General features: G+C 37.5%; 2 protein-coding genes across 4 annotated transcripts in view; one reads left to right on the top strand and one right to left on the bottom strand.

The window, feature by feature from the left end:
* The window catches only part of LOC114025749 (inversin-like), a 223,771-nt gene extending 209,325 nt beyond the window's left edge, over window positions 1-14,446 (top strand). For both annotated transcript variants that reach the window (XM_027839236.1, XM_027839238.1), the window contains exons 15-17: window positions 2,372-2,604; window positions 5,166-5,246; window positions 12,327-14,446. In XM_027839236.1, coding sequence (XP_027695037.1) covers window positions 2,372-2,604; window positions 5,166-5,246; window positions 12,327-12,442 — 430 coding nt within the window. In that variant the 3' untranslated portion in view covers window positions 12,443-14,446. The remainder of the gene's footprint in view (window positions 1-2,371; window positions 2,605-5,165; window positions 5,247-12,326) is intronic.
* A 97-nt stretch (window positions 14,447-14,543) lies between these two features.
* Window positions 14,544-15,737, bottom strand: part of LOC114025750 (testis-expressed protein 10-like) — a 65,231-nt gene continuing 64,037 nt past the window's right edge. For both annotated transcript variants that reach the window (XM_027839240.1, XM_027839239.1), the window contains exon 15: window positions 14,544-14,746. In XM_027839240.1, the coding sequence (XP_027695041.1) occupies window positions 14,633-14,746 (114 nt within the window). In that variant the 3' untranslated portion in view covers window positions 14,544-14,632. The remainder of the gene's footprint in view (window positions 14,747-15,737) is intronic.

The raw sequence follows: 15,737 nt of genomic DNA on the forward strand, positions 1-15,737 counted from the left end.
TGTTCAGTGTTAGAGGGCTCTCGGGAGTATGGTGATATTTTCGGTATTAGATGGCTGTCAAAAGAGTATGTTGACGTATTTGGTAATAGAAGGCTGTCAAAAGAAGATGGTAGTGTATATATGGTTTTGTATGTATATGCAGTGTTAGACAGCTGGCACTGAAGGACTGTTATAAGAATAACAAATAGAAAGAAAGCATCAGAATTCACAGAGACTATCAAAGGCAGAAAGATGTAGGGGAAAAGATGAAAGAAAGCTTTTTCTTACATTTCTTCTTGAAAACATAAGAAATAGACAAAATGAAATCTAAGCTAACAGGGAAAATAAACCATGTTCGAAAAGACAGATGTTCACTGACTGAAATGAAGAGAACGCTAATATCTGTTCTTTATCACTCGAAGGGGTAGGGTCTGACGAGTTCTATCTGTAAGTTTCCATGATCCACTAACTGGCACACAATCTCTCCTAAGAACGCTGGGTCCATAGTATCACCTAGAGGAGTAATTCAACAGGATTCCTGTAAGCCATCTTATTGCAAACAGTATAACCCTTTGAAAAGCCAGTAATGCTGTTGATTGAAGTACAGTCTGAAAATTGCTATAAAACAGCCTTCAGTTTCTGAATGCAGAATCAGAGACTTATGACTGAAAAATTCTAATTATACTTTTTGGACCAGAACTGTGATTTCACTAGTATGGGCCATTCCTGATGAGGAAATGCTTCTTCCAATGCAGGTTGCCACCTGATCTAAAACTTAGAATCTTAGAGAGTTACCCAATTGCACTTACTGGATTCATATTTGGGGATGGGAAAAAACTTTCATAGCTCTTTCTTCACTATTTTATCTTTGTTTGTCATTTTTTTTTCCATCTTAAGACTATGAAAAAAAAAATAATGATATGCTGGGACGGTCTCCAGTTTGATATTATGTATAAGTACCAACCACAGGTAGCTTTTTCTTAACAAGTTGCTATAGAGCTAGGGCAGCTAGGTGGTCCAGTGGATAGAGAGCCAGGCCTAGAGTCAGGAAGACTCATCTTTGAGAGTTCAAATCTAGCCGCAGATACTTTGTAGCTGTGTGACCCTGGGCAAGTCACTTAACCTTGTTTGCCTCAGTTTCCTCATCTGTAAAATGATCTGGAGAAGGAAATGGCAAACCACTCCAGTATCTCTGCCAAGAAAACCCCAAATGGGGTCACAAAGAATTGGAGACGTCCAAAAAAAAATGACTCAACAATAACATAGACCTAGTGTCATGGCTGGTATGCAACCAGTACCTGAAGTCAAATTAAGAGCACTAGACTGGAGATCAAGAGATCTGAGTTCAAGTTCTGTAAATTTGGACTCAGTCAAAGGGCCGTACTTGAGGACCTAGAGGACCACACGTGGCCTCGAGGCTGCAGGTTCCCCACCCCTGATCTAGACTCTGTCTTCTCTTTTATAAATCATGACTTGCTGCTGTCAAAGTGACCCAGAACCCAGTCTTCATACATATCCGGCTTCATAGACTATCACTTCCCTTATCCTAGAGACATTGTTTCTCTGTCCCTTTGCTCCAGGTAGAGTAATTTTTTTCTAAATTCACTTTATCCCTTCACTAATGCCTGAAATAAAATGTAAGCTTCTTGAAGGCAGGGACTACTTTTTTCAATCTTATATCCCCAGAGCCTAACACAGTGTTTGGCACATAGTAAGTGCTTAATAAATGTTTATTTAATTGAAATGTTTTATTTCATGTTCTTCACTCAAATCTCTTATCATTCTTCTTCCAGTAAGATTTGCCCATTAGTAAACAATTTATAAATATTTCTTAAATTAGTAGGTTGATGTTGAATTTAATCTTACCTTAGTCTCAATGAAAATGTTGCTGTGGGGGAGGGAGGGGGAGAAATTTTAAAACTCAAAAGCTTATGGAAGTGATTGTTGAAAACTAAAAATAAATTAATTTTTTAAAAAAGAAAATATTGCTGTTTAAAAAAAAAACCTTTTACATATAGAATGCACTTGATAAAAAGCTTTTAACTATAGTGAAGAAAGACAAATGTCCCAAACTCCAAATACATGTTATATCTACAAATTGGTTTGGATTCTTTAGCGCACGTTTAGTTGGAGAAGATGCTATGCCAACAAAAAACCTAGTTTTAAATATAGCCAATACTATATATTTTGTGTATCCAGAGAAAGCCCAGTCAGAATTAGCTGATGATGGTGGAAACACCTGATATTAAATTTGTTAAACAAATACTTTTCTTTGACTAAATTATCAGCCGCTGTGACTTCCTGAATTCCTCAGACAACCTTGCACATGAACTGGTTCATGGAATTCAGACCAACCTAGCTCACCTCGAATAAGTGTTCTTCTTTTTCTTAGTTACCAGCTACGAAAGAAACTGTCAGAGCTTTGCAGCGCTCGGCGACGGGGTGAAGAAGGTGAAGACAAGTGGAGACAAGAGAGGGCCACCTTTCTCTTCCAGGTTGCCTGGAAGAAACAGCTGAACCCCAAGGCCTTGAAACCAGTCTCGTCCTGTAAAACTACCAAATCTACCAGCAAGAGCAACTCGCTCATCAAACAAAACAAGCAAACTGTCCTCCAACAGATCTATGGTAATTCCCTTTCTCCCGCAGTTGAGTATCTGTAACAAGAAACTCACTTTATCATGCTCGGATTCTGTGGTGAAACACCATCCCCACCCATTACAAAGCGTGAACTAGATGTGACATAGCAGTGGGGAAGGTTGTGGAGAAGCATCTTCTGAAATTCTCCCTGGAACAAACACATTCACACGTTATTTTCAAGGGTTTAGCAATTATCTGAGCATTTCAGACAATGTGATTTTTTTTTCCCCTGGGTCATTACTAGTTTCATGAATCCCTTTAGATGCTTTCTGCTATCTAAATACAAAAACCCACACCTTGGAAGAAGGGTTCTCCTTCATGGCAAATCCCCTCCTTTAAATAGTGGTCATGTGCAGTTGTAAACCCGTGTCTGCCTTCACGATGCTAATCTGCTGCCTCATTCATACAAAACATGTAAGTTTAAGGCTCTATAGAAGCATATTATACAGTTGTCCCTTCTATAGCACGACTTTCCCCATGGCAGTTTTAATATATCTTGGGTCAGCATAAGAAATTAAATGGGAGGGGCAGCTAGGTGGCGCAGTGGATAGAGCACTGGCCCTGAAGTCAGAGAGACCTGAGTTCAAATACAGCCTCATACACATAACATTTACTAGCTGTGTTGACCCTGGGCAAGTCACTTAACCCCATTGCCTAGTCCCTGCCCCCCAAAAAAAAGTTAAAAAAAGAAAGAAATTAAATGGGAATTTGAGGGGAGTTTTGCAGAAGCCACAGACTACACAAGAAGGTCAGCAGATGGCACAGAAAAAAAATTTTAAAACTCAGAAATGCATAAAATATGTGTATAGTATTGCATAATATCAACATATTTTATCTTTTAATACCATAATAATTCAGACTTCTTCTCTGGTATGAAAGGGGGGACCAAAAAATTTTATGCAGATTTTCTAGATTTTGGGGGGAGGGGATGGTGCACTTCTAATTCCCACAATGTTTCTGAAAAATCTTGGCTTAAAAAGACCAAGGTCTTCTACTGCATCCTGACCCATGTCCAGTTGTCTTGATTGATATCTGGCCACTGGACCCAGATGAATCTAGAGGAGAAAGTGAGGCTGGTGACTTTACACAGTCCACCCTCACTTAAATCCAATTCACTTGCATGTCATGGCATCACCTTCCTGATGTCATGGTCCTCCTCAAGAATGAAGGGCAAGGGGCAGCTAGGTGGTACAGTGGTTAGAGCACTGGCCCTGGAGTCAGGAGGACCTGAGTTAAAATCTGGCTTCAGACATATAACACTCACTAGCTGTGTGACTCTGGGCAAGTCACTTAACCCCAATTGCCTCATTTAAAAAAAAAAAAAAAGAGAGGGAGAGAGAATGAAGGACAAACCACAACAACCCCCGCAATGTGGAAGGGATAACTGTAACTAATTTTTACAAACATATGAGTATCCCTAATGCCATATTTGAATACATTATCTTTTTCAGCTTTGCTCAATTCACATATGGGAGGTATTTCATAGAATGTATTTAGTATGGCTCTCCCTCTCTGGGGAAGCCGACTAGCACTTTGTCACACAGAGGTATTCATTAAGTGTTTATTGATGATAATGGATTCTACTGACTAATTCTAGGCACTTTTACCATCTGAAATATCTAACCAGAATATGATCTGCATAGAATTGATGATTCTGTGAAAAAGAAAAGAGGCCACTAGGTTGCACAGTAGATAAATACTGGACTTGGAGTCAGGAAGACCTGAGTTTGAAACTTGCCTCAGATACTTACTAAATGGATGACCCTGGTCAATCACTTGACCTCTGTCTCCCTCAGTTTCCTCATCTGTACAATGGGGTTAATACTAGCACCTACTTTCCAGGATTGTTGTGAGGTTAAAATGAGATATGTGTAAAGCTCTATATAAATGCTACCATCATTATTATTAAGGAATAGAATGACAATAATAACCCATATCTATATAGCACATTAAGGTTTACTATCTGTGAAGGAGTTGATACAAATCTCCGTTTTGCAGATGAGGAAGAAGAGGCTCACAGAGAAGTGACTTGCCCAGGGTCACACAGCTGGTGAATATTGGAAATGGAACTTAAACACATTTTCTGACTTCAAGTCTAGGTGGCAAAATAGACATAGCTCTGGATTTGGAATCAGGAAGACCTAAGTTCAAATCCTGCCTCAGATATTTACTAGCTAGGTGATTCTGAGTAAGTCACCCTCTTCTCAGCCTCAGTTTCCTCACCTGTAAAATAAGGATATTGGAATTGATGATCTCAAAGGCCCCTTCCTGCTCTAAATAAATCTATAATGCTGTGATAAAATGACTTTTTTTTTCCCAAATAACTCTTGCCAACAAAACAAAGACATTCTGAAACAAAGCCTCCAAAGGAATCCCAATCACAGTACCCCCTTGGCCTGTATGATACCACCTCCCCATAAATACACACACAGGATGAACTTTGTGTTTATTCAGGTATCTGTAAGTTAGGACTTTCAATGAGAATTTGGGTTCAAATGGAGCCATATGAGCCTCCTACTGATTGGTTGATAACTGTTGCCTCCTTCTAGGATGCTCTCAGGAAGGGAAAGTACATCATTCCATGAGACCTTCATCAAAGCCTCCTCTCTCTGCGATGCACCTGATTTCAGGTAAGTCAGAGCCCTGTGGACAGGCAGTCACTGGTCATCTATCTGGAGTGGCTGCTCCAGGAGCTCATCTTCTCCTCACTTGCATAACCACCAGGTATTAGAGGCATAGGCATGAGTGAGAATTGCTGGGAATGTGTTAATGATAGTTAATTCTGTATATACCCTGAATTTTTAATTCTTCATTTCCACATTTCAGGTATCTGTGATTTTGATCACTATGGGCACTCCCTTAACCATCACAGATGCAACCTCCTACCCCTGGGTGAGAGTTAGTCAGTCAATAAATATTTAAGTACTCACCATGTGCCAAGAGCTGGGGATGCAAATACAAATTAAAAACAGAGACAGTCCCTGCCCTCAAGGAGTGTGCCATCTAATGGGGGATAATATCTTTAGTTGGTTCATGTGTCTAACCAGCACCCTCATGATGTCAAAAGAAAGCAGGGGAGCCCCCCAATATACTGGGTAGTCTTTGTCAGCGGCTGTGGCCAAAAGAAAATCACATGAACTTCATCCCCAAACTTAGCTAGACAAAAAACTATCCTTGGCCCCTACTCATAAGTTTGTAGGACTTAATAATTGGAAGAAACCTAAAAATTATAAGGTGGCCTGGAGGTGTCAAATGAAGCTGAGGGCAAGCCACTAGCAGAATTCCCCTGGGCCAGAAGCAGATTAAAATGTAATTTAACAAAATGAAAATATAATACAACATAGATAATGTTAATTTGTGGTTTTCTAAGTCAATATGCAGCCTGCAGGGATCCATTTCTGTTTAAGGTTGACAGTACCGCAAGCCTAGCCTACTCACTATAAAAAAGTAAAAGTAAGGCCCAGATAGGCTAGATGACTGTCCAGAGGTAAAAAAGAGCACAGCTAGGATTCGAACCCAGGTCCTTTGATTCCAAATCTGGTGCTCTTTCTTATCATAGACTCTCCTTGACCATGTTCTAACACAGGCCCCTCCAGGGCTTACATTCCACTGAAATGACCTTTGAGGACCTAGCATCACCTCCAAGCCATGATATGTTATCAGAGTAGGATTTTTGAGGGTTTTAATACCAATTTTTTAAATGGCTTCTTGATTTCAAGTGTGTATTCTTGTTAACTTTTAAAAAAGCTTTTTATAGAATTATAACTTAGAAATGTAATTGTTAGTCATTTTATAAGCAGTTAGTAATACTACTACTAATAGTACTAATAGTACTAGTACTCTTAGTACTAGTAGTAAAATTAATACTACAGTTAGCATTAATGCCTCTAAAGTTAGAGGCAAATTGTTTTCAATTACTGAGGTAGTGGGACAGAAAAAGAAAATGAAGTATTAGAATTTAATTTACAAGGGCACAAAACCGTAGGGGTAAGAGCTAACAAATGCTTTCCTCTAAAGTCTTAAACCTTCTTAGTCATCCCCAGGCTTTAAGCACACTCTAGCCTGGCCCTTTTCCCATCATCAACAGATACAATTATGTGTAATATTTCTGGCTGTCTTTCTTGGGTAGTATACTAAAAAATCATCTAGCAGATGAAGAAACTAAGGAACAGACAGATCAAATGATTTGCCCAGGGTCACTCAGCTAGTAAGTATATAAGGTAGGATGAGAACCCAGGTCTTTCTGACTCTGTCTAGTGCCCTAATCTACTATATCATGCTACCTCTCAATTTCTAGTCATTTTTATCTTTCTGTGAGCAGGCACTACGCAACAGAAAAACACAGAAAATTACCTACCGTACATACCACAGTCTACATGGTTTTATGACTTGGCACTAATTTCATGACTGCGATGGCTTCCACCATCAATGCACGTGGCAAACAAGGCAAGAATCAGGGCTGACATGCAAATGTGTATTATGCAAAGAATCTGCAATGGATTTGTGATCTCATTCAGGTGGATTTTTTTAATTGATGCTTTCCCATTCTGTGATTCTTGCCCATATTCCGTAAGTTTGTCACTATAGACCCATGCAATATATTGGGGGTCTCCCCTGTTTACTCTTGATATCACGAGGATGCTGGTGCCAGCATGTGGGTAGTCCAAAGGTGAATCTCTTACTCTCACCCCATCTGATTATAAACTCTTTGAGGGCAGACTGCCTTTGTTTTTATTTGTTTATATCCCTTGCCTGGCACATGGTGGCTACTTAATAAATATTCATTGACTGACTCTCACCAGTTGATCAGCCCTTTTTCTTTTTTGGTTAGACCTTTCTTTGGGGACAGCCACCATTTTTCTTTGTAGTAATTTGTTAGTGCTGCAACCTTGCTCACACTCACTCTCCAATGTCCTCTTGCATTACCGTTGAAAATAAATTGTTTTATTCATCAAATTGGTAAAAGCGTACAAAAATAACAATACTCAATGTTAGGGTTGTGAAGAGATATGTATGCCTTGCTGATGGAATTTAGAAGTGGTGGAAACTTTTGGGGAGTGATGTGACAGGGCATTGCAGGAATAGCAAAATGATCATACTCTTAGACCTAACAATTCTGTTATTGGGAAGATACCATAAAAACATTATTAAGGAACTTTTTAAAAAGTCTTATGTTTGAGAGAGGAGGAGGATAGCACAGTGGATAATCATAATCCATAATCATAATAATAAACATTTATATAATGCAAAGTATGTGCCAGGCACTGTGCTAAGCACTTTGCAAATATTATTTCATTTGATCCTCACAAACAACCGTGGGAGGTAGGTACTGTTATTATCCCCAATTTACAGCTGAGGAAACAGAAGCACACGGAGATTAAGTGACTTGTCCAGTGTCATACAGCTAGTAAGTATCTGAGGCTGGATTGTATATCCGGTCTTCCTGACTCCAGATCCAAGGCTTTATCCACTGTGCTCCCTCCCTGCCCCATAATGTTGGATTTGGAGTCAAGAGGGCCTAGGTCCAAATCCTTACTAGGTAAGTGACCATGGGCAAGTTGCCTAACCTTTATTAGCCCCAGGTGACTCCCTAAGACTATAATTTACAGAAAACTCCCTAGGACTTTCTACTAAGTCATAGATGGGCCTATATATTGGTAGGAGTTCTCACACCAATTAAATCATATAATAGATCTTTTACTAATGACATATCTTTTATTTTTCTCAATTACATGTAAGAAAAATTTCTAACATTTGTTTTTTAAAATGTTTAAGTTCCAAATTCTCCCTCCCTCCCCTCCATACCTTGAGAAGGCAAGCAATTTGATATAGATTATACTTGTGAAGTCATGTAAAAAACATTTCCATATTCACCGTGTTGCAGAAGAAAACAGACCAAAAAAAAAAAAAAAGCAAGAAAAACAATGTAAAAATATTACGCTTTAATCTGCATTCAGACTCCATCAGTTCTTCCTCTGGAGGTGGATAGCAATTTTCATTGTTTTTCAGAATAATGACAGAGCTTTTCAAAAATATTTATGTTACCATTATTTGCAAATGAACAAAAAAATCTGAAAGTAACCTAACTTTCCAACTTCATAGAATTGGTACATAATGTTTGTTGAATTAAAATGAATTGGGAAATGGCTTGATAAAGTGTGGAACAGTAATGTAAGAAAATACCGTAATGCAATTAAGAATGATAAATAGAAAGTATACAAATGGAATGCCCAGGCCCATCACCCCCTTACCCATGGGCCCCCAGAAAGCCACTCTTGGTTCTAGGCACTTTGTAGGTCAGAATCCTTTACAAATCATAGTTGCTGAGCCCCCACTGATCTGTTTACTATTCAGTAAAAGTCATACTTTGCTAAATTTGAACAACTAAGTAATCAAAGTAACAGGGCAGCTAGGTAGCACAGTAGATAGAGTGCCAGGCTTGAATTAGGAAGACCCATCTTAGAGAGTTGAAATCTGGCCTCAGACACTTACTAGCTCTGGGCCAGTCATTTAACCTTTTTTGCCTCAGTTTCCTCATCTGTAAAATGAACTGGAGAAAAAAATGGCAAACCACTCCAGTATCTTTGCCAAGAAAATACCAAATGGCATCATGAAGAGTTAGACAACTGAAACGATCTAACAAACACACACCAATGAAAGTAACAACAGAACATTTCCCTCAAAGCTCTTGAGCCCATTCTCCTACAAATATGAACACTTTGAGTGAGGAATGTAATTATAATTACGTCATCTTCCTGACTCCCAGCCTAGCACTCCACTCTGATACCATGTTGCCTCTACAAACAAAACCCCTAAGAGGAAAATATATTCACAAATACTCTGTTAAGTAGAGACACAGGACAATAAGACACAAAAGGAGGCAAGTCATAAATTGCCATGGTTATTTGTATGTTGACAGTATTCTAAAACTAAGTACATTAAAGAAAGTAGATAAAATAGTTTCACATGTAACTTTTTTATATTTTGTTACCCCATAAAGCAATAGAAGCTGAATAATTGGAGCATCTAAGCTATAAAGTTTGAGATTTTTTTTTCCTTTTCCTGTATATGGTTATAAGCCATCTTGAGTCTTAATTGCAGAAGAGTAGGTGCGTTTAACTTCCTTAACGTGATAAAATGGACAGTGTCAGCCTTCCCAGTTTGGTTTTTGTTTTTTTTTTTTTAGAACAATACCCATTTCCATTTATCTAATTAATAAGAGTTCAGAAAACTTTAACTTCATCTTTGAGGCAATGTGTTTTTGTTTGATAAGTTCAGTGCCGTCAGTGGCAAATGCCAGGTCCAGTGAATGCCTCCAACCATAAGTATCTATGGTAACATTCTCCCTACACTAGATTTTCTTATTCTATGTAAGCAAATCCTATCTTGGAAGGTGACAAGTGACTGCCAGCACTAACATTAATTTAGTTTCGTTTTTAAAAAAAAGATAAGCATTGGGGAGAGATGAGTGACAATCTTCCCCAAGGTAAAGGGTTCAAAATGATTTAATTTGATCAGTAATACTACTATGCTGGCTTCAGGAATCCTTGTTAATCTTCCAGTACAAGATTGGAAATAGGTTATAACCTATTGAAGAGTTTCTATGTAAGAATTTACTTTTGGAGTGTTAATTTGTCATTATGGCATGAAAAGTTTGTTTTTAAATGGTAAAACTTCAAAATCCTAGAAAGAAAATTTGGAGAAGGCATCTGTGCCATTGAGCAACTCATCTATAACTTATAGTTTTCTGGTCTTAGAGAATTGCCTGATGCACTGAGACGTTAACTGATTGATTCATGGACACACAACTTGTATAGGTCAGAAGCAAGACTTCACTATCTATCCACTCTACCATGCCTCTCCAAATGTAGCTAGCAAGGATCAGTAAAAATAAAATCTATTTGTATAGTCATATGTAATATCAAGAAACTATGATTTAGGTTGCTTATTCTTATTTCTTACCTTACAATGTTTGTCCAATAAAATTTTTTTAAATAAAGGAAAAGAATGCTATTCATATGTTAAAATATAAGCTGGCAAGTTCTGTGTGTTCCTTTTTTTCCCCCAGGAAAACAAAAGTATATTAAATTTTACTAAAATAAATAGCATATTGTATGTATGCTAAGTAAATCTCTAGTCATACATATATAGCGTCCTGACAAAGCCTGAAATGGGTTAAAGTTATCATTAATTCTTTTAAAGTGGTTATTAATTGAAATAAAAAGAGATGATTTCTTTTCCTATTCCCAACTAAGGCACTAACACAAAATGCATTTTTTTCATTAAATACTGATCAAGTCCTTGAACTTTATTTTAACCAGTAAATATTACTGGATATCAAAATTAGCCAAATTTAAGCATATATATTTAGCATACATGTGTGTATGTATATTCATACATATATGTGTATGTATATTCATACATATGTGTATGTATGTATATTCATACACGTATACATGTTTGTTGCTGTTCAGTCATTTCAGTTTTATCTTACTCTTTGTGACCTTATTTGATGTTTTCTTGGCAGAGATACTGGAGTGGTTTGCCATTTCCTTCTCAAGCTCATTTTATAGATGAGGAAATGGAGGCAAACAGTGACTCGCCCAGGGTCACACAGCTAGTTAGTGTCTGAAGCTAGATTTGAACTCAGGAAGTCTTTCAGACTCCAGACCCAGCATTCTATCCACTATGCCACCTAGCTGCCCATACATTTCTGTAAATTGTATCTAAAAATGAAACTGATTTATCTGTACCACACATGAAAACCAGTCATTTTATAACCATAGCACATGCATACCGTATGAACATGTTTGTGTATGTTATGTCTATATCTAGGGATAGAGACACTCAAGTGCAAATGATTTCGTAAAGTCATTGATAAAGTGACCCACCTTAATTTAATCAAAGTGATTACCTACAATCCTGCTTATGTTGCATGTTTAAAATGTTCCTTACTTTTATCACTATTTCTGATTTTTAAAGCATACATTCAAGATAACTCATGTAGCAATTACTAGATCCTTGCCTTATTTATCATAATCTCTGAAAATTTATACTCATCATCCTTCCCCTACCCCCAACTTCAAGAAACCTGGTGTGAAATTTCTGAAGATTGTATTGGTAGCTCTTTCAGGGAATAAGAGGGTGAGGAACTGGCAAATGTAGCTGAAATTGGCACCATATTGCAGGAGACATCCTAACCCTTGTCTTTTCTTTGCCCTGAATGATCTTAGCAATCCCTAAAATGGTTCATACTCCTCCAGACCCCTAAAAGCCTGAGGAAATTTTCAAGGCTCAGTCCTCAGCCCTTTTATAAATACTCCTGGAAGATTCTCACCTTCCTGAACTTCCAAGATAACTCCGGATAACTGACACCTCCTCTTCCTCCCTTTCCCAGATACACAATCACTGAGTACACAGGCTTAAAAATAGCCACCTAGCTAGGTATCTTCTGCTATCTAAAAGCAGCCACATCAGGCTGGGGTAAAGTCAATCATCCTTCTACAACAGTGAAGTTTAGATTATAAAGACTTAGCCTCTGTTTTCCCAGGGTTTTTAGTCAATCAGACTTTGTATCATCAAACCATAGGTCACATCAGCCAGAAAATGTAAGGAAAGTTGAACTAAAACCATCTTATCAATCCTGAGGAATTTATTTTTTAACTAAAGCTAATGACATGGAACATCTGTTTTGGCTTTTGTTTTAACAGTAAGCAACCTGCAGTATGTACACTTGCTTGAGAATAATGGAAAATCAAAGAACTTCTCTTACAACATGAGACCAGCCACTGAGGTGAAAACAAGAAATCAAAAATCCAGTCACTAAAGAATTGTCTTCATGAGAGATGGGACAACTAAAACAGTTGATTCTGTTAGCAAAATCACCAAATTTTACATTTCAGTCACTTTAAAAAAATCTAGCCATGAAATGGGGCAATGTTTACAGAAGTTCAAAACTGACTTCTGAGTATGTTTTCTTGCTTATGAGGTCTAAGCTGGAACAGTTTTTATTACAGTTTATTTTATAAATGTTCTCACTATCATGACTGGGAAACATAGTTGTTACTAGGATTATTAAGCCTATGCCATTTCTCTGAAAGACCATGCAGATGATAGTATTTTTTCTCAGTCTACGTCAATTTGGGGCTATTTATTAAAATGTCAGGGAAGGATGGTGATTAGCAAAACAAGGAGTAAACTGTATAATGATTGCTTGTGAGGCTAGGACTTCCCCCATGAACTGCTGCTATGAAAATAAGCCAGAGTAATAATGCATCCTAAATAAAGTAAGCACTTTTAAATGGTATTGAATGACAGTCCCGTTAAATGAATTCACTATTGTTTCTAAGTCAGTAGCCTCAACACAACTTCTACCACTTTTGCCTCATCCTGAGGTTCTCCTAACCCCATTAAAACCTTCAGCTATAAAGTTTCTCTTAGATTAGAAGCAGGACCTGAAGTTCTAACTCCCTGTCTTCAACAAAAAATAATTTTATTAAACTTTGATTTTCACTTTGGCTATTAGATGGTAATAAGTTAACATTTATATAACACTTTAAAAGTTTGCAAAGTGCTTTACCTGTTAGCTCATTTTAATATTAGTACCATCGAACAGATTGCTAACAGGTTGAATGGTCAGGCCCAAAGAGTAATCTCATTCAGCATGAACTTGGAAGGACTACAGTAGAATACCTAAAGATTTGTGTTATTTAACATTTTTGTTAACTTTCGCAAAGAATTTTAGCACTTATCACAGAGGCAAAATATTTTGATGTTTATAAGTGGAAAGAGTCAGGACAAGCCATTTTTGTCCCCTATAGAATGTTAAAAGTTAAAATCTAAGCTAAAACTTAGCAAGTTAAAAGCTTGTCAGGGAGATACACATGCAACTTATCACAATATAAGTACTTATGGACCATGAAATACAGACCCTTCATTATTAAAAATGCACGTTTAAGTCATATCGAAATGCCCATCTCTAGTTGCTACCCTACTCCAGTGACCTCATCTCCAATGTTCACTGGTGAACATCCCAACAGGGAATGGGTTAAGCAAGAGAAGCTGTGTTCTTAACTTACACTTGTTTTCTCTGTCCTGAACCAGGGGAGGGGAGAAAAGAGGAATTATTCAAATCAGATCCAAATTAGTATTGGAAATTTTACCAGTACTGGCTACTCACATGACCCCTCCAGTTCTGAACTGTATCCAAAAGTATTTCTACACATCCTAGGGGAACTATTTGGTCAGATACAAATGAATGATGAATAAGAGCATAGAATTCTATTTTCTTTTTGAGATGACTACTTTTAATTGGGAAGTTTCCACAAGAAGGAAAAGAGAAGTGCTAGTGAACTTTACTACTTGTATTTCCCATTGAGTAATTATGACACATTAACCACAGTATGAGCTATAAAATGTTTTACCAACTACAGATAGCTAGAAGAAAACTCTTCTCTGAATGTATAAATCTCAATAGTCTAGATCATCTAGATTAACTGGTGAGATGGCCAGTGTTACAGACAGATGGCTACATAGTGATAAGACACTCTACCTTAATGGAATAAGAGAACATTATAGTACAGAAAAATAATATGAAACCCACTATCAGGATTTTGTCACAGAAAATGTTTGAAATACATATCTCATTTTAACATCACACGTTGAAAAAAAAATGAAACACAGTGACTGACTAATGGAGTGGGGAGCTTCATTGTATATATAAAGACAAAAAGGAGCAAATGGACTTGAAACTGTCGTGCTTTTGTTCATTTCTCTATTATACATAATCGGTAGTGCCCTTTGATAAGAGTATTTTTTAATACTCAATAATGATCAAAATATCCACAACTGATTACTGTCATTTGTAAAAACAGTATTATATGCTTTCACTTCATTGTCACAGTAGAGGAAAGGAACACACATGCAGCTTTCTTTAAAGTTCAGCTTTATTGACAAATATTGTTCCAACTTTTTTTTCAAAATAATACAGAAGTAAACAGTTTAAAATTGTGTCTCTTCAACAGACTATGCTAACTGCCCCAGTGGTCTGAGGACGGCTGGCCAGGTAAATGTTGAAGCAATAATGAAGGTCTGTAAGCCACTGCTCCTGAGTTCCTCCACTCTTCACTGTCTGCAGGAGAGGGAAAAAAAAAAGAATCAGTATCCTCTGCTCTAAGTCTTGGCAGAAACAGGTTTTGTTTTGTGTTGTATCTGCCATGTGTTTTTATTTAACAATATTTATGCCTTTTTTCCCCCAAAATGGCCTCCCTGATAGAGAAAGTCACAACAGACCTAGCCAACATTTCTAACTTGACTGTAAGCTCCACAAGGCTGAGAGTTATTCCTTGGGATCACAACAACAGTGGTTTACACATTAACTATTCCTTACATCAAATGAACTACAAAGTTTAACAAAGAAGAAATAATATTATACACAACTAAATCTGACTTATGGGTTCAGTTAACATTTTATAGTGAATTTTCAGTAGAGGACAGCCATCTTGTATAAATGATTTCCCCAACCCCCCCAGTTATTAGCATATTCTAAGAGGAAGGGCTACACTATTTAAACAAATTATGGAGATGCTTTATGTAGTTTCTTCAGCCTTGAAAAACCCTACCCATACTTAGCTCCAAAGCAGATATGCTGCTTGGTATATTAAAAGGCTTTTCTCCCCCTCTAGCCCCCCCTCAGCTCTAGCCTATGATTTAAGGGCGAAGGCAGGTGTCCTGATCCTTCTGAAGGATTTCTAATGAAGCAAGATTTGACCCTGAGCCCAGACAACAGTGAATACCTTGTCTTGAGCTAGTAAGAGTCGGAGGTAAGACTTGGCAATCCTGTCTTCCTGGCTCTGAGACCAGCTCTCTATTCACTATGCTATGCTGCCTCTTGGAAATATTTCAAACTGCAAGTATTATTAAAGTAATCTTGGCAATACCTGGCTTAGGGTAGTCCTAGTGATGTCACTAAACTTTATATTGTTTGCCTACTAATAGAGACAAAAGTCCATTTGACTTTGATTTTTCCACTATGAACACATACCATAACCTCGACAGGGAGGTAGATTCATAAAAACGATAACATCTTTCTTCAAAGGTAGAGAGATAATAATTTTCAAGTG

The sequence above is a fragment of the Vombatus ursinus genome, unplaced genomic scaffold (assembly GCF_900497805.2).
Source record: "Vombatus ursinus unplaced genomic scaffold, bare-nosed wombat genome assembly UNPS02014832.1, whole genome shotgun sequence".
NCBI lineage: Eukaryota > Metazoa > Chordata > Mammalia > Diprotodontia > Vombatidae > Vombatus > Vombatus ursinus.